General features: G+C 42.1%; 2 protein-coding genes and 1 long non-coding RNA gene across 4 annotated transcripts; all 3 read left to right on the forward strand.

Annotated features, from left to right (window-relative positions):
- Positions 1–906: 906 nt before the first annotated feature.
- On the forward strand, positions 907–7,746 carry LOC311055581 (uncharacterized protein; the record flags this gene model as incomplete). The annotated part of the gene is made up of 6 exons (XM_084071828.1): positions 907–1,032; positions 2,226–2,862; positions 3,599–3,754; positions 5,082–6,210; positions 6,310–7,364; positions 7,720–7,746. The coding sequence occupies exons 2-6, from the start codon at positions 2,263–2,265 to the stop codon at positions 7,744–7,746; spliced, it is 2,967 nt and encodes a 988-aa protein (XP_083927954.1). The 5' UTR covers positions 907–1,032; positions 2,226–2,262.
- A 93-nt stretch (positions 7,747–7,839) lies between these two features.
- LOC311058617 lies at positions 7,840–22,007 on the forward strand. 2 transcript variants are annotated; one of them, XR_014602069.1, is made up of 3 exons: positions 7,840–7,889; positions 21,096–21,175; positions 21,385–22,007. It is a non-coding gene; the product is annotated as an uncharacterized lncRNA (long non-coding RNA). The 2 variants fall into 2 exon arrangements; XR_014602070.1 differs by lacking the exon at positions 7,840–7,889 and adding an exon at positions 19,657–20,380.
- Positions 12,112–19,629, forward strand: LOC311065259 (uncharacterized protein; the record flags this gene model as incomplete). Its single annotated transcript, XM_084085506.1, has 6 exons — positions 12,112–12,308; positions 14,535–15,171; positions 15,908–16,063; positions 17,399–18,626; positions 18,726–19,537; positions 19,624–19,629. The coding sequence occupies exons 2-6, from the start codon at positions 14,572–14,574 to the stop codon at positions 19,627–19,629; spliced, it is 2,802 nt and encodes a 933-aa protein (XP_083941632.1). The 5' UTR covers positions 12,112–12,308; positions 14,535–14,571.
- Positions 22,008–25,118: the final 3,111 nt, after the last annotated feature.

Consider the following 25,118-nt stretch of genomic DNA (forward strand, 5'->3'; position numbering starts at 1 on the left):
CGCCCAATTTGTGAAGTCTATGCACTAAAAATGGCTGTTTTCTGACCCCTGACCTCACTGGACGGCCCGCCACTTTTCCAAATACACCTGTCTGGCTTAGCGGAGAGTGTGGCGTTGTAGAGGGGGTCTCCCTGAACGCGTGCGTGTGTCACAAGTGCCGCCACAAATTCCTGTCTCGTGTCCAGCGCCCAATTTGTGAAGTCTATGCACTAAAAATGGCTGTTTTCTGACCCCTGACCTCACTGGACGGCCCGCCACTTTTCCAAATACACCTGTCTGGCTTAGCGGAGAGTGTGGCGTTGTAGAGGGGGTCTCCCTGAACGCGTGCGTATGTCACAAGTGCCGCCACAAATTCCTGTCTCGTGTCCAGCGCCCAATTTGTGAAGTCTATGCACTAAAAATGGCTGTTTTCTGACCCCTGACCTCACTGGACGGCCCGCCACTTTTCCAAATACACCTGTCTGGCTTAGCGGAGAGTGTGGCGTTGTAGAGGGGGTCTCCCTGAACGCGTGCGTATGTCACAAGTGCCGCCACAGCGCCCAATTTGTGAAGTCTATGCACTCCAGTGAACAGCATTTATCCATTTAGATACATTTTTTATGTTATTAAAACAGTTAAACACTTTTTTTATTACAAATATACATAATATGTGTTTTCTAGCTTCGTTTAAATGCTTAATTTATAGTTTTAATGTGCAAATGAACCGTTTTTCAATGGTTTTCAATGGTTTCTTTTTACTCTAGAGGGTACTCTTATTCTGAAGAGATCGTCAACCGGAAGTCTTATTTCTGCTCCGTTATTTCTGCTGACGGAACACAGCTGGCTATGGCTGTGTTGAAGTTGGCTAACTTTAAGGTCTCTACTCACGTTAATCTGTTCCATGTTCATAGACAGCCAATATATATATATATTTTGTTGTTAATGTCCAAGCACTGTAACAGCTAATGTTAGTGTTTTACACCTGTGATGTGAAATGGATAAATAAATGGATGTTTAGTCGGCTGGACGGTTCAAACATCTTCAACATACTAGGTAAATAATGTCGGTCGGACTCGTTACAGTTAAAGGCGCAGTAATGTTGTTTTGGTTAAGATACGTTGTAAATAGGTCTATGTTCTGATAATAATGGTAATGGTTAAGCTGACAAATGGATTCTATCTCCTGATGAAATTGGCAACCCCCCTGAAAATGTATTTTCTGTTTATTAAGGGTTAACTTGGAGAGACGGGGAGATCCCTGTGACTGAACAAACACTCTTGACCGCAATGGTCACCAGATGATTACAAATAAGCCAGGGACCCCCATAAGAGAAGATTTGTATGGCTCTAGCAGTGATTCTCAACCATTTTAATCTCAAGGACCCCCAGTTTGACATGCATTAGGCTACGTACTGGGACCCCCAATTCATATTATATTGTAAAATCAATGTTAATTTAATTCTGAGAGTGTACAAATGGAACCAATGGTTCCATTTGTACGCTCTCAGAGTTACAGACCCATAAGGGTCCATTTGGTTCCTATCCATCATTTAGCTGGGGACCCCCTGGAACCCCCTCAAGTACCCCTGGGGGTCCCCGGACCGCACTTTGAGAACCAATGTTCTAGCCTATGTTCTGACTAGGCTTTAATTTAGCCCTTTAACCCCTAGCAATATATTTTGCTTGTCAGTCAGACATTGTGGAGAGTAGACCAGATAGACATAACAAGAACTGTTCTACATCTCTATCTCTAGACTAAATATCACGTCTGTGTATTTAAGGAGGAGGCCTTGATGTAAGTTTGTAGTAAGCATACTAAGCAATGTGATGAGTTGTATGCTGAAGAAAGTAAAAGATATGTGCTAAGAGAAAACGAGTTTGAGACAGGCAGGGTCTAACATTACGAATGTAAGTTGCTCACTGTATCAAATCATAGTAATTCAATTGCTTTAAGAAAGAATCAGTGGCTTTGCCTTGTTCTTGTGTCTTTGTTTCGGAGGGTATGCCTTAGCAGAATCCGTTTAAAAAAACAGGATATTTGTTACACTCTTAAGTAGGGACCTAATTATTATTATCAACTTGATACTGCTGCATGTTGTAATAATGTTACCTAAAATCAGTGGTTATGGACCTAGAAATGTGTTTACACCAGCTGTAGAATAGAACAGCTGCTATAGGCAGGTGCTGTTACTTTGGTTGGACATTTGCTGATTAAACCTCATGTTTTCCCCTTGTTTTACTTTGCAGTAATCCCACCAACATATGAAGTGGAACAGAGTAAGCAATGAATCCTATAGACGGGCAATACACCCACCAGAGACAGCGGAAAAGCCTTGATCCAAGACAGAGGACTGATTCTGGGGAAAAGACAGAGAATGTCCCACATTGTGGTTATTCAGTAAACGACAAAGGGTCACATATCATGAGGGGTGCTAATGAAGAATTGGAGCATCATAATCCTTCATCCCATAGGCATAGGTCCTACAGGCAACATTCCAACTTCACCCCAGAACAGGCCACAGACTCAGACAGCGAACCAGAGGAACTGAGTAAGATAGATGAAGAGTTGGCAAGGAAGAGGAGAGAACTTCAACAGATTGAGAAGAAGATACTCCACAAGAAAACTACTAATGCTGTGAAAACAACAGGGCCATCCTTAAAAGCAAAGACACCATGTCAGATGTTTAAAGAAGAACGGGAAGGGGATCTCTCACATAGCAGAGTGTACGGTTCTGTGAAAAATACTCAGCCCTCTATGAATACTGGAGGACAGGATGTAGGTTTCTCCTGCAGTAAATGGCCTTCAACCTACAATAATAGACCACTGAAAGACAGGGTGAATGTTATTTTGCAGCGAAGGTGGCCTGATGGTTTTCTTGCAAAGGTATGTGGTACTGTAGGTTGGTCGATTTATCTGATATATCTATGGAAACGGATAAGGCTCTGTTAATAACTGTAGTCCCGGGTTTCCAGACAGTAGCATACCCGTTTCCTGTTCCAGTTAATTTTCCCATCGCTTAGTTTGAATGACTAGGCAGCAGATTTGAATGGGAAATGCATAAAGGTGTCATATGTGTTTCCCATTCGAATCTGCATGCAGAGCCAATCAAAAGAAGCAATGAGACACTGAAATGGAAACTGGTATACCACCTTCTGTGAACCTGGGACTACAGTTATCCACAGAGAGAATTCTTAGTCAAAGATATTTACATATTGACATTTACTTTCTCAAAGAACACTGCTTGTAATATATTCTGTAAATACAATTTACGTACATGCTCTACTCATTAGGTGTGTGTCCTACTGTCCTTTCTGCCATGGCAGAATGGATGCACACCTAAGGAGTTTCTGACTGAAAATACATAAAGTAGTCAAAACATAGCTGCCTCATAATTACTGACATTTAAGGCTATTAAGCCTTCATCACCCTGATGAACGCTTCATAGCTGAAACTGTGTGGATATTTCTTTTTTTCTTGATTTATTCTTGCCCTACACACCATATGTTCGAACTACCCCGGGACTTAGCAACATGTGTTTTCTGATGCACACACACACACACACACACATGGATCTGTGCTTCAAATGGTGTAATGAACAATTTTCTTTCAAACTGCTCAGGCTTTCCCCACTCCATCTGACCACCTTCCATCACCTAATCCTGTGGAGAAGACAAATTTGTTGAGCTTGAACAAAGATAACCATCCTCTGAAACTCAGAGTGAGAGCTTTGATGAACAGGCACAGTCATTCTGGTGTATTGGATTCACATGTCGAGGTTTGTATAACTTTACAACTTTATCAAATGATCATTTCACTATTGTGCAATTCTTCCGTGCATATATTTTGTTAATGTAATGTATACACATTTTGATATCTTTTTTAACAAAATTGGAAATTAAATGCTACTTTAACTGGTTAAAGCAAAATTACACTTAGAGGTTTGGGTTGTGTAGTTACCTTGTAATGATATAACTCCTGATATTGGTGTGATTCTTTCAATAGGTGCTCCGTTCATGAAAAATGTATTCACCCATTGACTTGCATTGTACATTGAAACGGGTCTTAAAATCACTCTTTTAGAATACAAAGAAACACAAACAAAGAAGATTCTGACAATGTATAGCGTTACAAACCCAGACAGTATTTTCTTCAAATGAAAATTTCAACTGCCAGGTGATTATACTACTTGAATTAGGAAGAAGTTCCTGAGTGGATCTAGAGATTTGGATTTGGATTCAGATCTTCAAATAGTAAAATCTATTTTTTTCCCTCTTTAATTTAAACAAATGCAGTGTCTGGTTCTTGTAATGTTACATTGTCAAAGTGCCCTTTTCTTGCATTTGTTTATGTGCTAAGAGTGACTTTGATAGTTGTTCCACCATGCAATATTAGTCAATGGGGAGAATATTCTGAATTATCTTTTTTTTTATCAACTGAACAACTATTAAAGAAATGTCCCTAATATTTGGAATTACATCATGGCATGGTAACTAACTACTACACAATCCAAACCTTTACCAAAACATACACAACTTTTAAAGTACAGACAGATTAGCATACATTCATCATATCGTGTGTGCACATGACTGACACGGCCCTGGGTAGGCAACCCAGCCTGGCAGAGATCTGTTTGTTTAGAAAATCTATGGTGACTGTTTTGGCACACAATTTAATACTTAGGAAGCCGGGAGTCTTTGCGCTGATGATTTTGTAATTGCATGCATGGAAATCGGAGTAAAAACTGAACTTGGACAGAGTGCACTAGTTAACTAATATACGTACTACAAATACTAATAACTGTCATTTTATGTTGACAACTTTACATTATTAATGGGTCGTTACTAGACATTCTTAATGTTTAACAACTCAAAACATTCATTCCTAAAACGTTCATTGGTTTGTGTAGCTCACTCAAGTTCTGAATTACCTGACAGCTGACGCATGCTTCAGCCTTTAGCAAACAGAATCATCGTTATTGTCACATCACAGGTTTACAGGTGTAAAACAGTGGGTGAAATTAGTTTTTGTGTAAGCTCCATCGTTTTGATTGTTTCCAGAAAGAGAGCAGATGGTGATGTTGTCTTTCGTGTGCCCTTCGGTAGGTTCCTGACCCTGTTGTTGAACCACCCCCTCCCGGCCAGAGCCCTAATGCCACAGTTGTGGAAAATAACTTGGTCGTCAACGGATTCCAGCGTTTCCTCAGTTTACTTAACACAGGGGTGGACATTGAGATGCTGACTAAAATAGTCAATGATGACAATGAGCTTCCTCCTACTGGTCAGGAGCTTCTGCATAGTCAAACCCCTGTTGTGAAGGAAAAGTCAGATGTGTGCAAGAGTGAGAGCCAACGATTACAACGTGGAGCTGGGCAGAGGGACCGTCTGTCTTGCAGTAAAGAGAGGAAGACTGAACTACTCGATCAAGATATTTCCCATGGGGGAGGTAAAAGAAACATCCAGCCTGAGGAGAAATCTGCCCAGAGTGATGATAGAGGGGGTAGCCATTTTGACTCTAGTCGTAGATCCAGGTCTCCCACAGTGGTGGAGAAGAAACCCAAACTGGAGCAGAATCGTGGACAGCTGCAAATCATTCTGAAGACAATTGGTTTGAGCCTGGATGCAGATGACCTGTGCAAACTAGCAGAACGTACGCAGGAGAGGCTCTATGGCAGAAAGCATGAAACCAAACAGAGTTTGGACAGCACAGGGGTGAGCAAGAGAAGTCAGCAGCATGTACAAAGTGACCACAGTCGTTCCTCTTCATCCACCTTAGTGTCTGATAGCCCTAGTCCCACTTCCCATCAGTATTCCTGCAGCGAAACCTTCAGGAATAGCAGAGAACAAACACAAACTTCTGAATACCGACACTCTAGACAAAAAAGCAGAGAGCAAGAGAGAGAACAAGATGGTTATAGAGACAAGTATAGCATTTGTTCCAGAGATGGCTCTCCTGATCCACATCCCTCTCCAGAGGACCCAGAATATCATGTTTCCTATCCTGATTCTGCATCTGCAATTCCAACTTACAATACTGATGATGCATCTGCTGTTGCAATGCACAATTCTGATGCTGCATCTGCAATTCCAACATACATTTCTGGTGTTGAATCTGCAACTCCAACATACATTTCTGGTGTTGCGTCTGAAATTCCAACATACAATTCTGATGCTGCATCTGCTGTTGCAATGCACAATTCTGATGCTGCATCTGCAATTCCAACATACATTTCTGGTGTTGCATCTGCAACTCCAACATACATTTCTGGTGTTGCGTCTGAAATTCCAACATACAATTCTGATGCTGCATCTGCAATTCCAACATACACTTCAGTCCAGTACTCTGAGTTCACTGCCTACCACAGTAACGGTGCTACCGTAACATCTTGGAACTATGGGTCCAATGTCATCCCACCTTCTTCGTCCTCCTATCCCCCTGGTTTTTATAATTATTCAATGAATCCTTTATGTCCCTCTGCTCACAGTGGAGCCTTGTATGGCCAGGTTCACCCTCCTCCACATCCACCTGCTAGTGGAGCCTCGTATGGACAGGTTCACCCTCATCCACAGCCACCTGCTAGTGGAGCCTCGTATGGCCAGGTTCACCCTCATCCACATCCACCTGCTAGTGGAGCCTCGTATGGCCAGGTTCACCCTCATCCACATCCCCCTGCTAGTGGAGCCTCGTATGGCCAGGTTCACCCTCCTCCACATCCACCTGCTAGTGGAGCCTCGTATGGCCAGGTTCACCCTCATCCACAGCCACCTGCTAGTGGAGCCTCGTATGGCCAGGTTCATCACCCTCATCCACATCCACCTGCTAGTGGAGCCTCGTATGGCCAGGTTCACCCTCATCCACATCCCCCTGCTAGTGGAGCCTCGTATGGCCAGGTTCACCCTCATCCACATCCACCTGCTAGTGGAGCCTTGTATGGCCAGGTTCACCCTCATCCACAGCCACCTGCTAGTGGAGCCTTGTATGGCCAGGTTCACCCTCATCCACAGCCACCTGCTAGTGGAGCCTTGTATGGCCAGGTTCACCCTCGTCCACATCCCCCTGCTGGTTGCAACACTACACTTGGACATTCTCACTTCAAGGCAGATCTGTCACTGAGTCAGGGCCAAACTGGACAGAGATCAGGCCGTCACCTCCACGTCATTAGTACTGAGAAGAAGACTAGGGGTTCTGCCCACATCATTAGTACTGAGACGAAGACTACGGGTTCTGCCCACGTCATTAGTACTGAGAAGAAGACTAGGGGTTCTGCCCACGTCATTAGTACTGAGAAGAAGACTACAGGTTCTGCCCACGTCATTAGTACTGAGAAGAAGACTACGGGTTCTGCCCACGTCATTAGTACTGAGAAGAAGACTAGGGGTTCTGCCCACGTCAGTAGTACTGAGAAGAAGACTAGGGGTTCTGCCCACTGGCTGAAAAAAAAAGAAACGAAAAGGGTCCAAGAAGAGATAAAGGTAATACGGCAAGAAGAAAGAGAGAGGCGGAAGCTAAAGGCGATTAGAAAGGCGATTAGAAAGTTTATAAGTATTGTAGACTCAAACCGTGATAACTACTCTGAAGCGAAGCAGCAAAGGACTTTGAAGCGCCTACTAAAGAGGCACCAAAGAATTCAATTTCTGAGAGGAGAGAAGATTCGACTCTCTGGCATCACTACAAATACCCCTTGTCCAGAGCCGCCTGTAAATACCCCTTGTCCAGAGCCGCCTGTAAATACCCCTTGTCCAGAACCGCCTGTACATACCCCTTGTCTAGAGCCGCTTGTACATACCCCTTGTCCAGAGCCGCCTGTACATACCCCTTGTCCAGAGCCGCCTGTACAGTCAAGCACAGAAGCGCAGCAGTTGGAGGGAGAATTGTCAACAGATGATGTAATAAAGGCAAACCTGAAGAAAAAGGTGAGCAGAGCAGCTGGGGAATCAGATTTGGAATGATGCCTCCTGTCCCTTTCGTTCCTGGATACCCCCCTTATCCAAGTGCCCCGACTTTAAACACCTACCAAGCACCATCTAGCCAAGTGAACACATTGTTCCAACCTACTATTCATTGTCAGCTCATTAATTTGAGTAGTCCAACTCAAAATCAAAGCCCAGTCCAGCATTTTAACACAATCCAAAAATCGAAAACATTGCAAAGGCCTCGCTGTTTGCAGTTTGTTGCAGAGGCTACTGATGCAGAAAAAGCATCTCATAGAAATGTACAATAAACTTACGATAAACGAAAACTTACGATAAAATTAAGCAACATTGTCAGAAGAGAATAATAGCGGACCATTGAGTCAAGGTTGCTACCTGAACAGGAACAAAGGGACAGACTTCCAGGAAGTTTGGAAGTGCCTTTTGAGGCAGGACCAAATATGGATGCATACGGCCTCATTTTTGTCGCAAGGTGTAAAGGCTGTGAGGGGAATGTAATCACCTGTGCCGGAGCATCTTACGGTAAATGAAGAAAATAGATTCTGACTAGACTATACACACTTGGCTAATAACCTAGTGCACTGGTTTGACTTGAGTTCTACACAGGCAGTGTAATGAAACATCCCTTTGGCACGAGATGAACAAGTATTGTGAGCTTTAACTGTCACAGCGAATGTGGCCTTCTGATGTGGGTATGTCTGCTTCTTTACACCCCATGTGACCAAAGTGGTTTTGATCAATGTTTTAATTTTGTTCTTTTTCATTTTCTCCACAACTGTAGTCATTGCCAATTACCCCATGTCATTGCAACCACTACTAATTGAAGGTGTAGGCAACCATGTTTCCTCCACTACACATAGTCACCAGACACTTTTCACTCGACAGTGAAGTTTCACCAGTTGTAATGCACGTGGAGGAACACTAGACCTCCTAGTTCTAATCCCTGCTGAATTTCCACCCACGAACATGGTCAAATGTGTTTGTTGGAGCACCTGGCCAAGCTGGAGTCACTGTGGAGGAAACCAACTCCAGTCTCAGCAATGGTGGTCAGGTACTTTTCCCCCTGCGCCACCGAGGGCTGTCACAATATATTGCAGCCGAACTATTTATTGCCGATTAATTGTCATGTAAATATTTGCAATTAAGAATTTAATTGTTTATTTGGCTTTGAACATTGGAACATAAATAAAAAAAATATTTCTCGTTGCCTTTTAGGCTTTGTAAACAAAAATAATATAACAAATAACTTACTTAATACATTACTGACAATGGTACCTATAATCAATCAAGATAACGGAAATCTACATATCTTGGCGCATTGTGAGCTTATTTTTCAAATTAATTTGTTCACAGTAATGGTGACAATTATGATGATAATGCAAAAATAATTGCAAGTAATTGCGATAATTGTGACCAGCCTAGCCCCATCCAGATGTCCTGACCAAAGTGGTTTTAACTGACTGACCGTCTCGCATTCTCGCTGGGGCTAAAAAGAACTGTTGAGCCCCAACACAATGACTTGGCAGCAGCCTGTACTGTGCACATCAAACTGTTGCCCACAACCACAATGGTATGTGGTATTGTAAAGATATTGTTTCCAGAGTTAGGGTTTAGTCCCGATTCCACTGACAGACCTTGGTTACGTGGTTGGTTTAAGTACAATTGTTTGGACTCCTAGACAAACGTGTAGAATCCACTGGGGGCGTACGTCGACGCCGCAACCATATTAAGAGGGGCAGCTTGCCATAACTACTGCAAGAAATGTGCCTGAAGCATATATAAGTACCTGAGACTAGTTTTCTGCTTAAGATACTGTATTTTGCTATGAAAACCCACATTTTTTTATGTAACAATGTATCATCTGACATTTGTAACAAACCGGTTGCAAAGCGAGTTATGAAATTGTGGAGCGACCTGTTGCTTCAATAGACATATGGGGCATACATCCATTAGGAGGCATGGCTTGACCCTATTAATATGGTGGCCCTGTTGTAAGTGGGGAGTGGATTTTCGTTTATATGGGATATTAATCCTCTTTTTGCACCATGGGACATATTGCCTTTTCCTTTTCTTTTTAAGCCTTATTTATTTGCATTGTATGCTTTATTTTAGAGTGGTCAGTGTAGAGAGACAGGAAACCACAGGCAGAAAGAGGTGAGACATGCAAGATAAGACGGGTCAGATTCGAACACGGGTCCTCGTGTTCACCAAGGTATATAATATGGTGCACTGAGCCATCTGGCACCAAGCCATTATTACTGTATAATCAGTGGAAAGGGGATTGGCCTCTCATCACTGGGCCCTTTAAACCGATGGAATACCAGTGGTTGATTATTTCATAGAAAAATTGTAAAGGGCAGTTTTGTAATAAAAGCATAAATGATTGTACATGTCTTGAGTCCCTTTACTCTGTCGAATTTAAATGTTTAGTAGTATATCGTTGCTGTCAGGCAGAAACCTTATTTCAACATTTTGGTGCCCTTGTAGTGAAAATAGCCAACCTACAAGCTCACAATGCATCGTAATTTAATGTTTTTGGGAAATGGTTATGAAAAAACAGTTTTGCACAAAAGGTTTCCATCCGACAGCAACAATATGCATTTTTTTGTGCGAGTGTGTAAGAGAGATTGTGTAATAGGTACAATGGTAACTTAAAACAGTGGCCACCACTCCAAATTTCACCTGTAAGAATATAGAATAACTGCATTTGGATTTTTATTTACCACTAGCCCGATGCCTGTTGGGAACGATGCCCTTGGTTATCCAATACCCAGAGGGGCATTATATTCAATAATAGTAATTATATACCAGTCAAGTGAGAATGTCTTGAATGTGTGTTTACATGTGCATTGTGCAGTGGTGGAAAGTAATAGTACATTTACTCAAGTACTCAATTTGGAGGTACTGAAAGTACGATTCCTTAACTTATGGTATGTGGCACTGATAAAAGAAATAGACACGAGTCAAGAAGTCCTTCTCCAGTGTTCGTGGACCCCAGGTTGAGAACCACTGATCTATGTCACATGAACATCCTATGACATTCCTCATACTAAACATGTTGTTCTTCTAATGTATCATGCACAGAGAGAGAGAGAGAGATATTTAACACATCCATATAATTTAGATAGGCTATTTTGTTATATATAAGTCAGAAATAACAGGTGGCGTGGAACAGTTCTTGTATAGGCAATGGGCTGTAAATAGATCTAAATAAACTAACACCTGTTCTCAGAAAATGGGGGGCTCACAGATTACAGCAGGAATAAAAGCTTAAACTATAATGAAACATTTTAGTATTGTCATATTCATGCTCATATTCAACACATACATTTAAAGCAGCACTATGTAACTTCCCTCTTCTACCCTGGATTTGAACCTGGTTTCCTCCAGTGCTGAATTTGTATCCGTTGAACTAATAGAGCTGGCTTGGCAGCCTGCTTGCTTGGGGGATAAATTGAATCTTGACCATCAGGTCAAAATCTGTGTCAGATCCTGTGTCTAGGTGAGACATGACCTTTGACATGATCTAAATGTCTCAATAGAAGAGTAGGGAGGGAGCCAATTGTATAAGTTATATTGTATTAACATACTATACCATACAGATTGGACAAAATTACATTTTATTTATAAAAAAAAAAGTTTTACACTGAGGCTTTTACTGATAGAGAGAGGGTGAGAGAGAAAGAGAGTTGTTTCAAAACAAAGCCATACTCCGCCCAGATGGTGGCGACGTATTTGCACTTTTGCAGTCTATCCTTTGAACCAGCGTTGCCATGTCGGCTTATTATAAGCGAGTTTGGGCTTCTTTTTCTGTGAAGTTGCTTGTAAATATTGGTGGTTGCGGATTTTTGGGCTTGTTTCTAAACAAGTGTAGTTGCTTATTTGGGCTTGCTTCCAAATTTTTTAATTATTATTTAAACCAGTGGCTCTCAAATATTTTCATGAAAATGTTTTGTGCCACAAGAAGCATTTGTGTTGTTGTTAGAATGTTTCAAAACAATATTCCAAATATTGCACACGCGTTGTGAGCTTGCATATAGGTTTGACTTTGAAGTGCTCATGTGGCCCATAGACTGTAGGATGTGGCCTAAAGCTGCTTCTTTACAGCTTGTTTTCTTATACCTCGTTGCTTATTTCTCTCGCAAAACCTGGCAACGCTGCTTTGAGCACCACAGAAGAAGAATAGATGGGCTATGGACGTGTTGAAGTTGGCTAACTTTAAGGTCTCTACTCACGTTAATCTGTTCCATGTTCATAGACAGCCAATATATTATTATTTTTTTGTTGTTAATGTCCAAGCACTGTAACAGCTAATGTTAGTGTTTTACACCTGTGATGTGAAATGGATAAATAAATGGATGTTTGGTCGGCTGGACGGTTCAAACATCTTCATCATACTAGGTAAATAATGTCGGTCGTTACAGTTAAAGGCGCAGTAATGTTGTTTTGGTCAAGATAAGTTGTAAATAGGTCTATGTTCTGATAATAATGGTAATGGTTAAGCTGATAAATGGATTCTATCTCCTGATGAAATTGGCAAACCCCCTGAAAATGTATTTTCTGTTTACTAAGCCGGGTTAACTTGGAGAGACGGGGAGACCCTAGCCCCTTTCGGGACCCTGTTTACCTTTTTTGTATTTGGGAAGACGGTAACCAGGGTCCCTTGACGCTCAAAGCACTCTCTCTCATATTCGCGGGTACCACTGTCTCGTCTCGGGCTAATAGCTCGTCGCTTGGAAGTTGCAGAGATTTCTCAAAGGTACCAAAAAGAGCAATACTAAACCGCGGTTAATCTGCATTAATGCGCTCGGATCGGCGCTGCCGTTTAACATTTTTAATCATTTAGTAAAGCTAAATTTCCTCTCTCACACTCTGCTCCACTTCCCATGTCCCGCCTCCCCGCGTTGTGATTGTCATGCAAGCATGTAGGAGCTCGCCAATCAGAGGCAGTACCGTAGGACCATAGAGGTATGCGTAGGACGCGCAGCTTGTCAGTCACCGCGGGGAGGCGGGACATGGGAAGTGGAGCATTGTTTGAGAGAGAGGAAATTTAGCTTTACTAAATGATTAAAAATGTTAAACGGCAGCGCCGATCCGAGCGCATTAATGCAGATTAACCGCGGTTTAGTATTGCTCTTTTTGGTACCTTTGAGAAATCTCTGCAACTTCCAAGCGACGAGCTATTAGCCCGAGACGAGACAGTGGTACCCGCGAATATGAGAGAGAGTGCTTTGAGCGTCAAGGGACCCTGGTTACCGTCTTCCCAAATACAAAAAAGGTAAACAGGGTCCCGAAAGGGGCTAGGGAGACCCCTGTGTCTGAACAAACACTCTTGATAGCAATGATTACTATGACAATATGGAGCTTCAATCTTTTGACGCAAAAAAAAAACGTTTTGTTTTAAAAATGATTACTCTAATTTCATTTCAGTAAAGTTAAGACATTGTAATAACTAGTTAACAAGTGTGTCTTCTAGCCTATGTGAAGTGTATTCTGACTAGCCTTTAATTTAGCCCTTTAACCCCTAGCAATATCTTTTCCTTGTCAGTCAGACATTGTGGAGAGTAGACCAGAGAGACATAACAAGAACTGTTCTACATCTCTATCTCTAGACTAAATATCACGTCTGTGTATTTAAGGAGGAGGCCTTGATGTAAAGTTTGTAGTAAGCATACTAAGCAATGTGATGAGTTGCATGCTGAAGAAAGTAAAAGATATGTGCTAAGAGAAAACGAGTTTGAGACAGGCAGGGTCTAACATTACGAATGTAAGTTGCTCACTGTATCAAATCATAGTAATTCATGCTTTAAGAAAGAATCGGTGTCTTTGTTTCGGAGTTTAAAAAACAGGATATTTGTTACACTCTTAAGTAGGGACCTAATTATTATTATCACCTTGATACTGTTGCATGTTGTAACAATGTTACCTAAAATCAGTGGTTATGGACCTAGAAATGTGTTTACATTACATTACAGTCATTTAGCAGACGCTTTTATCGAAAGCGACTTACAATAAGTGCATTCAACATAGGTAGGGAACGAAACTACTAATCACCAGAAGTCTTAAGTGCATTTCCTGCAAAAACAAGCAACCAAGAGTACACCTAGCGCTAAGGTAAAAGTGCAATATATCAGCCACCTACTTTCTTAAATAGATGAGGCAAAATCAAATGAGCACGAGCTAAAACAAATAAGTGTATCAACTAAACAAGATCCAATAAAACAATACAACGATAAAACAAGAGTTCGTACAACTAGTTAACAACAAGTAGGCCAGGCAAAGAGGACCGGTAGTGTTTCCTGAAGAGGTGGGCCTTCAGCCTGTGGCGAAAGATGGGCAGTGACTCTGCTGTCCTGACATCAGTGGGAAGTTCATTCCACCACTGTGGGGCAAGAACAGAAAAAAGTCGTGACCGTGTCGATCGACCAGAAGGACCCTTGAGTGACGAGGCAATCAGTCGCCCCGAGGTGGCAGACCGAAGTGGTCGGGCAGGGGTGTGCCCGCATCGACCATAGCCCGGAGTTTACACAAGCTGTAGAATAGAACAGCTGCTATAGGCAGGTGCTGTTACTTTGGTTGGACATTTGCTGATAAAACCTCATGTTTTCCCCTTGTTTTACTTTGCAGTAATCCCACCAACATATGAAGTGGAACAGAGTAAGCAATGAATCCTATAGACTGGCAATACACTCACCAGAGACAGCGGAAAAGCGTTGATCCAAGACAGAGGACTGATTCTGGGGAAAAGACAGAGAATGTCCCACATTGTGCTTATTCAGTAAACGACAAAGGGTCACATATCATGAGGGGTGCTAATGAAGAATTGGAGCATCATAATCCTTCATCCCATAGGCATAGGTCCTACAGGCAACATTCCAACTTCACCCCAGAACAGGCCACAGACTCAGACAGCGAACCAGAGGAACTGAGTAAGATAGATGAAGAGTTGGCAAGGAAGAGGAGAGAACTTCAACAGATTGAGAAGAAGATACTCCGCAAGAAAACTACTAATGCTGTGAAAGCAACAGGGCCATCCTTAAAAGCAAAGACACCATGTCAGATGTTTAAAGAAGAACGGGAAGGGGATCTCTCACATAGCAGAGTGGACGGTTCTGTGAAAAATACTCAGCCCTCTATGAATACCGGAGGACAGGATGTAGGTTTCTCCTGCAGTAAATGGCCTTCAACCTACAATAATAGACCACTGAAAGACAGGGTGAATGTTATTTTGCAGCGAAGGTGGCCTGATGGTTTTCTGGCAAAGGTATGTGGTACTGTAGGTTGGTCGATTTATCTGATATATCTATGGAAACGGATAAGGCTCTGTGAATAACTGTAGTCCCGGGTTTCCAGACAGTAGCATACCCGTTTCCTGTTCCAGTTAATTTTCCCATCGCTTAGTTTGAATGGCTAGGCAGCAGATTTGAATGGAAAATGCATAAAGGTGTCATTTGTGTTTCCCATTCGAATCTGCATGCAGAGCCAATCAAAAGAAGCAATGAGACACTGAACTGGAAACTGGGACCTTCCGTGAACCTGGGACTACAGTTATCCACAGAGAGAATTCTTAGTCAAAGATATTTACATATTGACATTTACTTTCTGAAAGAACACTGCTTGTGTTGTAATATATTCTGTAAATACAATTTACGTACATGCTCTACTCATTAGGTGTGTGTCCTACTGTCCTTTCTGCCATGGCAGAACGGATGCACACCTAAGGAGTTTCTGACTGAAAATACATAAAGTAGTCAAAACATAGCTGCCTCATAATTACTGACATTTAAGGCTATTAAGCCTTCATCACCCTGATGAGCGCTTCATAGCTGAAACTGTGTGGATATTTCTTTTTTTCTTGATTTATTCTTGCCCTACACACCATATGTTCGAACTACCCCAGGACTTAGCAACATGCGTTTTCTAATGCACACGCACACACACACACACATGGATCTGTGATTCAAATGGTGTAATGAACAATTTTCCTTCAAACTGCTCAGGCTTTCCCCACTCCATCTGACCACCTTCCATCACCTAATCCTGTGGAGAAGACAAATACGTTGAGCTTGAACAAAGATAACCATCCTCTGAAACTCAGAGTGAGAGCTTTGATGAACAGGCACAGTCATTCTGGTGTATTGGATTCACATGTCGAGGTTTGTATAACTTTACAACTTTATCAAATGATCATTTCACTTTTGTGCAATTCTTCCGTGCATATATTTTGTTAATGAAATGTATACACATTTTGATATCTTTTTTAACAAAATTGGAAATGAAATGCTACTTTAACTGGTAAAAGCAAAATTACACTTAGAGGTTTGGGTTGTGTAGTTACCTTGTAATGATATAACTCCTGATATTGGTGTGATTCTTTCAATAGGTGCTCCGTTCATGAAAAATGTATTCACCCATTGACTTGCATTGTACATTGAAACAGGTCTTAAAATCACTCTTAGAATACAAAGAAACACAAACAAAGAAGATTCTGACAATGTATAGCGTTACAAACCCAGACAGTATTTTCTTCAAATGAAAATGTCAACTGCCAGGTGATTATACTACTTGAATTAGGAAGAAGATCCTGAGTGGATCTAGAGATTTGGATTCAGATCTTCAAATAGTAAAATCTATTTTTTTTCCCTCTTTAATTTCAACAAATGCAGTGTCTGGTTCTTGTGTTACATTGTCAAAGTGCCCTTTTCTTGCATTTGTTTATGTGCTAAGAGTGACTTTGATAGTTGTTCCACCATGCAATATTAGTCAATGGGGAGAATATTCTGAATTATCTTTTTTTTTATCAACTGAACAACTATTAAAGAAATGTCCCTAATATTTGGAATTACATCATGGCTTTGGTATTACATCATGGCATGGTAACTAACTACTACACAATCCAAACCTTTACCAAAACATACACAACTTTTAGTAGAACAGTACAGACAGATGAGCATACATTCATCATATCGTGTGTGCACATGACTGACACGGCCCTGGGTAGGCAACCCAGCCTGGCAGAGATCTGTTTGTTTAGAAAATCTATGGTGACTGTTTTGGCACACAATTTAATACTTAGGAAGCCGGGAGTCTTTGCGCTGATGATTTTGTAATTGCCTGCATGGAAATCGGAGAAAACACTGAACTTGGACAGAGTGCACTAGTTAACTAATATACGTACTACAAATACTAATAACTGTCATTTTATGTTGACAACTTTACATTATTAATGGGTCGTTACTAGACATTCTTAATGTTTAACAACTCAAAACAATTTATGGTTCATTGGTTTGTGTAGCTCACTCAAGTTCTGAATTACCTGACAGCTGACGCATGCTTCAGCCTTTAGCAAACAGAATCATCGTTATTGTCACATCACAGGTTTACAGGTGTAAAACAGTGGGTGAAATTAGTTTTTGTGTAAGCTCCATCGTTTTGATTGTTTCCAGAAAGAGAGCAGATGGTGATGTTGTCTTTCGTGTGCCCTTCGGTAGGTTCCTGACCCTGTTGTTGAACCACCCTCTCCCGGCCAGAGCCCTAGTGCCACAGTTGTGGAAAATAACTTGGTCGTCAACGGATTCCAGCGTTTCCTCAGATTACTTAACACAGGGGTGGACATTGAGATGCTGACTAAAATAGTCAATGATGACAATGAGCTTCATCCTACTGGTCAGGAGCTTCTGCATAGTCAAACCCCTGTTGTGAAGGAAAAGTCAGATGTGTGCAAGAGTGAGAGCCAACAATTACAACGTGGAGCTGGGCAGAGGGACCGTCTGTCTTGCAGTAAAGAGAGGAAGACTGAACTACTCGATCAAGATATATCCCATGCGGGCGGTAAAAGAAACATCCAGCCTGAGGAGAAATCTGCCCAGAGTGATGATAGAGGCGGTAGCCATTTTCTCTCTAGTCGTAGATCCAGGTCTCCCCCAGTGGTGGAGAAGAAACCCAAACTGGAGCAGAATCGTGGACAGCTGCAAAACATTCTGAAGACAATTGGTTTGAGCCTGGATGCAGATGACCTGTGCAAACTAGCAGAACGTACACAGGAGAGGCTCTATGGCATGAAGCATGAAACCAAACAGAGTTTGGACAGCACAGGGGTGAGCAAGAGAAGTCAGCAGCATGTACAAAGTGACCACAGTCGTTCCTCTTCATCCACCTTAGTGTCTGATAGCCCTAGTCCCACTTCCCATCAGTATTCCTGCAGCGAAACCCTCAGGAATAGCAGAGAACAAACACAAACTTCTGAATACCGACACTCTAGACAAAAAAGCAGAGAGCAAGAGAGAGAACAAGATGGTTATAGAGACAAGTATAGCATTTGTTCCAGAGATGGCTCTCCTGATCCCCATCCCTCTCCAGAGGACCCAGAATATCATGTTTCCTATCCTGATGCTGCATCTGCAATTCCAACTTACAATACTGATGCTGCATCTGCTGTTGCAATGCACAATTCTGATGCTGCATCTGCTGTTGCAATGCACAATTCTGATGCTGCATCTGCTGTTGCAATGTACAATTCTGATGCTGCATCTGCTGTTGCAATGCACAATTCTGATGCTGCATCTGCAATTCCAACATACATTTCTGGTGTTGAATCTGCAACTCCAACATACATTTCTGGTGTTGCGTCTGAAATTCCAACATACAATTCTGATGCTGCATCTGCTGTTGCAATGCACAATTCTGATGCTGCATCTGCAATTCCAACATACATTTCTGGTGTTGCATCTGCAACTCCAACATACATTTCTGGTGTTGCGTCTGAAATTCCAACATACAATTCTGATGCTGCATCTGCAATTCCAACATACACTTCAGTCCAGTACTCTGAGTTCACTGCCTACCACAGTAACGGTGCTACCGTAACATCTTGGAACTATGGGTCCAATGTCATCCCACCTTCTTCGTCCTCCTATCCCCCTGGTTTTTATAATTATTCAATGAATCCTTTATGTCCCTCTGCTCACAGTGGAGCCTCGTATGGCCAGGTTCACCCTCATCCACAGCCACCTGCTAGTGGAGCCTCGTATGGCCAGGTTCACCCATATCCACATCCACCTGCTAGTGGAGCCTTGTATGGCCAGGTTCACCCTCATCCACATCCCCCTGCTAGTGGAGCCTCGTATGGCCAGGTTCACCCTCATCCACAGCCACCTGCTAGTGGAGCCTTGTATGGCCAGGTTCACCGTCATCCACAGCCATCTGCTAGTGGAGCCTTGTATGGCCAGGTTCACCCTCATCCACAGCCACCTGCTAGTGGAGCCTTGTATGGCCAGGTTCACCCTCGTCCACATCCCCCTGCTGGTTGCAACACTACACTTGGACATTCTCACTTCAAGGCAGATCTGTCACTGAGTCAGGGCCAAACTGGACAGAGATCAGGCCGTCACCTCCACGTCATTAGTACTGAGAAGAAGACTAGGGGTTCTGCCCACATCATTAGTACTGAGAAGAAGACTACGGGTTCTGCCCACGTCATTAGTACTGAGAAGAAGACTAGTGGTTCTGCCCACGTCATTAGTACTGAGAAGAAGACTACGGGTTCTGCCCACGTCATTAGTACTGAGAAGAAGACTACGGGTTCTGCCCACGTCATTAGTACTGAGAAGAAGACTACGGGTTCTGCCCACGTCATTAGTACTGAGAAGAAGACTAGGGGTTCTGCCCATGTCATTAGTACTGAGAAGAAGACTACGGGTTCTGCCCACGTCATTAGTACTGAGAAGAAGACTAGTGGTTCTGCCCACGTCATTAGTACTGAGAAGAAGACTAGTGGTTCTGCCCACGTCATTAGTACTGAGAAGAAGACTACGGGTTCTGCCCACGTCATTAGTACTGAGAAGAAGACTACGGGTTCTGCCCACGTCATTAGTACTGAGAAGAAGACTAGGGGTTCTGCCCACGTCAGTAGTACTGAGAAGAAGACTAGGGGTTCTGCCCACTGGCTGAAAAAAAAAGAAACGAGGAAAAGGGTCCAAGAAGAGAAAAGGGTAATACGGCAAGGACGAGGAGAGAGGCGGAAGCTAAAGGCAACAGCAAAGTGGATTAGAAAGTATATAAGTCTTGTAGAATCAAACCGTGATAACTACTCTGAAGCGGAGCAGCAAAGGACTTTGAAGCGCCTACTACAGAGGCAACAAAGAATTCAATTTCTGAGAGGAGAGAAGTTTCGAGATTTGACTCTAGCACTCTCTGGCATCCCTACAAATACCCCTTGTCCAGAGCCGCCTGTAAATACCCCTTGTCCAGAGCCGCCTGTACATACCCCTTGTCCAGAGCCGCCTGTAAATACCCCTTGTCCAGAGCCGCCTGTACATATCCCTTGTCCAGAGCCGCCTGTACATACCCCTTGTCCAGAGCCGCCTGTAAATACCCCTTGTCCAGAGCCGCCTGTACAGTCGAGCACAGAAGCGCAGCAGTTGGAGGGAGAATTGTCAACAGATGATGTAATAAAGGCAAACCTGAAAAAAAAGGTGAGCAGATATTTGTATAAGGTGTCTCTTTTATAGTAGCATTTACCATTTTTCCTCGTTTCAATAGATCGTCTGTTTTCACTATATGAGTGCTGTCTCTGTATTTGTAATTTTTCACAGCTTTTAGATTGCAGCATTTCTCTATCCATATGTACCTGAAGACAACTCGTTGTCATCCCGGCCTCTTGGTCAGGTGCCCTTTCCCGTACCATGTTGTTGCTGAGGGAATGATCATAACTGATTCCGACTTTATCTATATGCAACTTTAATCCATTAAGACCTAAGGCGATTCTTAAAAATGTTTTCTAAATATCAAAACTTTTTTTCAAGACTTTTCAAAAATATCAGATCTACAAGCTCATAGCGCGGCACTCGGTGCCGCGCTATGAGCTTGTATATCTGCTATTTTTGAATAGCCAAAGAAATGGTTCCATTTGTACACTCTCACCGGTAAGGGAGCATTTGGATTCTAACCATCAATCATTTAGCTGGGGACCCCCTGGAACCCCCTCAAGGACCCTCGAACCATCAACGCGCTGTCAGGCTAGGCTTTGGAGCCTAGGTGCCCGGACCACTATGCCAGCGATCCGGGCCACATCTGGGGAACTTGACCATTAATGACCAAGCAGAAAGAAATGATGCCTTGCGGTGAAAATGTGTTATGACTGAAGTATATTTTCTGATATATATATATTTTTCTCATCACAATGTTTAGCTTGCAGCATTTAATCAGAAGATGAAGCAGCAGGTCCCAAAACCAGCTCAAACTCAGCCTAATGTAAACGACTGGTGAATGTAAGTCAAACCTCGACACATTCAGTTAATTATTCCAATTCAAATGTTTTTGTGTTTTACTTATATCTCAAACCAAGCCGCATGAGCTTGATACAGCTTAACTCCAGATATAGCCCAACTCCTATTTTATACATAATATGTACCAGTCAAACTTTTGGACACAAGGTGTATGCTTACTTGCCATCTTCTTGCAACCCCTTTGCTTACAGGTTGCTGCTGCTGTCGAGCCCTTGCAAGGAAGCATCCCTAAGTGTAAGAGTTCTCCTGCCAGAACAAAGACTCCACATCACCGCGACCTCTATCAGGCCTCAACTAAGGCAATGGTTCTCAAACACTTTCAAATCAGGACCCCCCAAAAACATTTTTTTTTTTTGGGTGCAATTCCAACTCATAATTGCACCCCAAATTGAAGCATACAATTGCACCCCGCACATTTGAAATGTTTTTGTGCCAGGAACCCCCATAAGAGAAGATTTGACAACATAGCAAAACAAACAATTAGGGCTTAAGTGTTTTAATCTGTTCCTCATTTTGCTGGAGACCCCATGAATCTTCTTCAAGGACCCCTAGGGGTCCATGGACATGAGAACCAGTGCTCTAGGGCACAATTAAGAAATGCAGAACAAGAGATGTTTTTGCAGTGAGGGTTTGTACCCCCAATTGCAATTGTTGATTTTTTTAAAAATAAGGACAGTTACACTCAGTATTTGTATTATTCAATGTCTACATTGCACTGAAGATTAACGGCTCCTTACCTTGCAGAATAAAGATCAATGTACTTTTCAATTCCTGTTATATTTGTTTCTCTTTATTTATATTGGGCAGTAAAAAATTGTGGGTGTGTATTTCTGTACTTAAAATAAAAAGGGGAAATGAACATCTCAGCTTATATCGGAGTAATCATTGATATCTTAAACTTAGACCATTATGATATTTGAAAAATCGACGTCACACAAACAGTAACTAGTCTTCAATAGAATTCAGTCAAATAGCAAAAACCCTGAACAGTGAACTCCACTCCAGATTTCACCCGTTAGAAAGTGGAAGAACCTTATTTAGATTGTATTTATAATATTTTTCACAAATAGAGTTATAGAGGATATGCGCATGATTAAAGTGAATGGCACATCGAGTGGCAAAGAAACATGCAAAATGAGTTTAACATTGTTTAATGTTTAATGCAATCAGATATGACTTTTCTGTTTGGATGCATGGGCTGTCAAGGCCAGAAAGTATTTTTTTTGACACTCAGTAGGCATTCCTGCATAACCTCCGGGTTTGATGATGATGTCACACGCATATCCTCTATATTGAATAACAGCTTGAGTATTTCCATTTTTATACTTCATCTACTCCACCACATCTGAGGTAAATATTGTATTTCCTTTTCAGGTTTAAATGATAAAGAACATTTGTTCAGCTCATTTCTTTGTGTCACCACTTCCAATTTAACTTGTTTAATCTGTATCTTGACTTAGTTCTCTATCCGGATAAAACTGGTATCCTGACCTGAACATTTATTTTCTGTTTATTGAAGAGCTGGAGAGACATGGAGACTCCTGTTACTGAACAAACACTCTATATCAATGAGTATCAGAATATAGAACTATTTAACACTTATTTTGACCAAAGAAAATAACAATACCCTACCTTTAATTGAAATCTGTCCCATCTTTACCAGGCCAGCTGCTACTTTAAAAGGTAGGGCAAGTGATTTTTGTTTTTGTTAAAGTGTTAAATAGCTATATTCTGGTATTAATCATTGTTATAGAGTGTTTGTTCTGTAACAGGGGTCTCCCTGTCTCTATAGCTCCTTAGTAAACCGAACATACATTTTCGTGTTGGGATACCATCTATCTGATCAGGAGAGAGAACCCATACAAGATACAGGATAAACAAATGGAATTAGTAATGACACAAAGAAATGATGAGCAGACAAAATCGACTGAAACACTAAAATTTAAACTGATAAATGGGTACTCTGTAGGCTACTACTCTCTCTCCTCTCCTGGCTGACAAAGACGCACTCCGTCCAGATGGGGGCGTTGTATTTGTTTGCAGTCTGACTGCATTCTTTCAACACCACAGAAAAAGTTGGATCTGGCTGTGTTGTGGCTAACTCACAGAGCTAACAACTTTTAGCTTTCTTCCTCACGTACATCGTACAGTACATGTTAATTATCTACGCGGGTTAATCATTCAGTTTTTACTGTGAAAGCACTGTAACTAATGAGCTTTCACCTGACCTGGGATGTGAAATGGACAAATGATATTTTTCGTTGGAAATGTGAATGCACTGAACAGGCTCGTCTGGACTGTCCAATAGGTAAATAATGTCGGTCGTTACAGTTCAATTAATGTGAGTTAATTGAATAGAGAGTATGTAATAGAGATGATTGAGTTGTCATTGTAATATAACTAGAAAACCAGTAGCTGCGAGTACAGGAAGGGTGGGCGCTAGGGACATCTGGGCACCATTTTTGTTTTTGGACACTAGCCCTGGTCCAGAGCTTAGAGAACTCACTAACGCTCTGGACCAGGGTTAGGTGGACAATGGAAAAGAGTGGGCACTGTGGGTGGAAAAGACTGGGCACTGTGGGTGGAAAAGAGTGGGCACTTTGGGGGGAGAAGAGTGGGCACTAGAGCAGGGGTCTTCAACAGGGGGTCCGGCACCCCTAGGGGGTCCTCAGAGTTACCACAGGGGGTCCGCCAAATCTTTGTGTGATATGATTTTTCTTTTTACCTTAACCACTTGAATCCTAGCATCCCTTTTCTGAGGAGAACTTTAGCCAAAAATAGCAGATCTACAAGCTCACAACGCCTCGCGCTGTGAGGCGTTGTGGGCTTGTAGATCGGCTATTTTTGGTAAAGAGGTATAGGTGTAGAGGGGACAAAAGAGCAGACCAAGTAAACAAAAAAAGTATAATCTGAAACACAATTTCATACAATATAGAGGGGGTCCCTGCTTCTTCTCTCTCTCAGCTAGGGGGTCCTTGGCCTGAAAACGTTGAAGACCCCTGCGCTAGAGCAATAAGTCTCCCCCATAAGGTGCCCAGTCTTCCAGAAGACTGGGCACCTTATGGGGGGAGACTGGAGTGGGAACTTTGTGGGAGTAGAGGGCACTAGATGTTACACCTTATGGGGGAAGAATAGACACCTTATGGGGGAAGACTGGGCACCTTTTGGGGGAAGACTGGGCACCTTTTGGGGTGCAAGCCATCTATATGCTATAAGTTAGCTTAACTGATACGTGCAGATAGCATTTACAGCATCTAGGTCACTTGCGCTAGTTAACCAGTGTGTTTCTGAGAGTAGTCTTGCCCTTAAACCTCTAACAACATTATCATCTTTTGCTTGTGGAGACCAGATAGACAAAACAAGAACTGTCTGTAATACATCTCTATCTCTAGTTGAAATGTCAGCTTGTCATTTTGGGAAATGTGTGCAAATGTCTGTGTATTTATTTAAAGAGAAGGCCTTGACCATAATTTCGTAGTTACTAGTTAACAATGTGATGACTTGTGTGCTGCTGGAGAAAGTAAAAGATACGCTCAGAGAAAACCATTTTGAGACATGCAGGGTCTAATATTACGAATGTACTGATCAGTATTAATAATAGTAATTCATGCCCTAATAAAGAATTATTATAAAGTTACCTCCGTTGGGCATTGATTCAATTTGTTGATTAAACCTCATGTTTTCCCCTTGTTTTACTCTGCAGTAACCCCACCAACATATGAACTGGAATAGAGTAAACAATGAATCCTGCAGACTGGCAATACACTCACCAGAGACAATGGGAAAGCCTTGATCCAAGACAGATGACTGATTCCAAGGAAAAGATTATTTACCCATATTGTGGTTATTCAGTGCACGACAGAAGGCTACATGCAGACATGGAGCATCAAAATCCTTCATCCCATAGGTCCTACAGGCTGAATTC

Source organism: Gymnoscopelus microlampas (assembly GCF_963454915.1).
Source record: "Gymnoscopelus microlampas genome assembly, chromosome: 2".
NCBI lineage: Eukaryota > Metazoa > Chordata > Actinopteri > Myctophiformes > Myctophidae > Gymnoscopelus > Gymnoscopelus microlampas.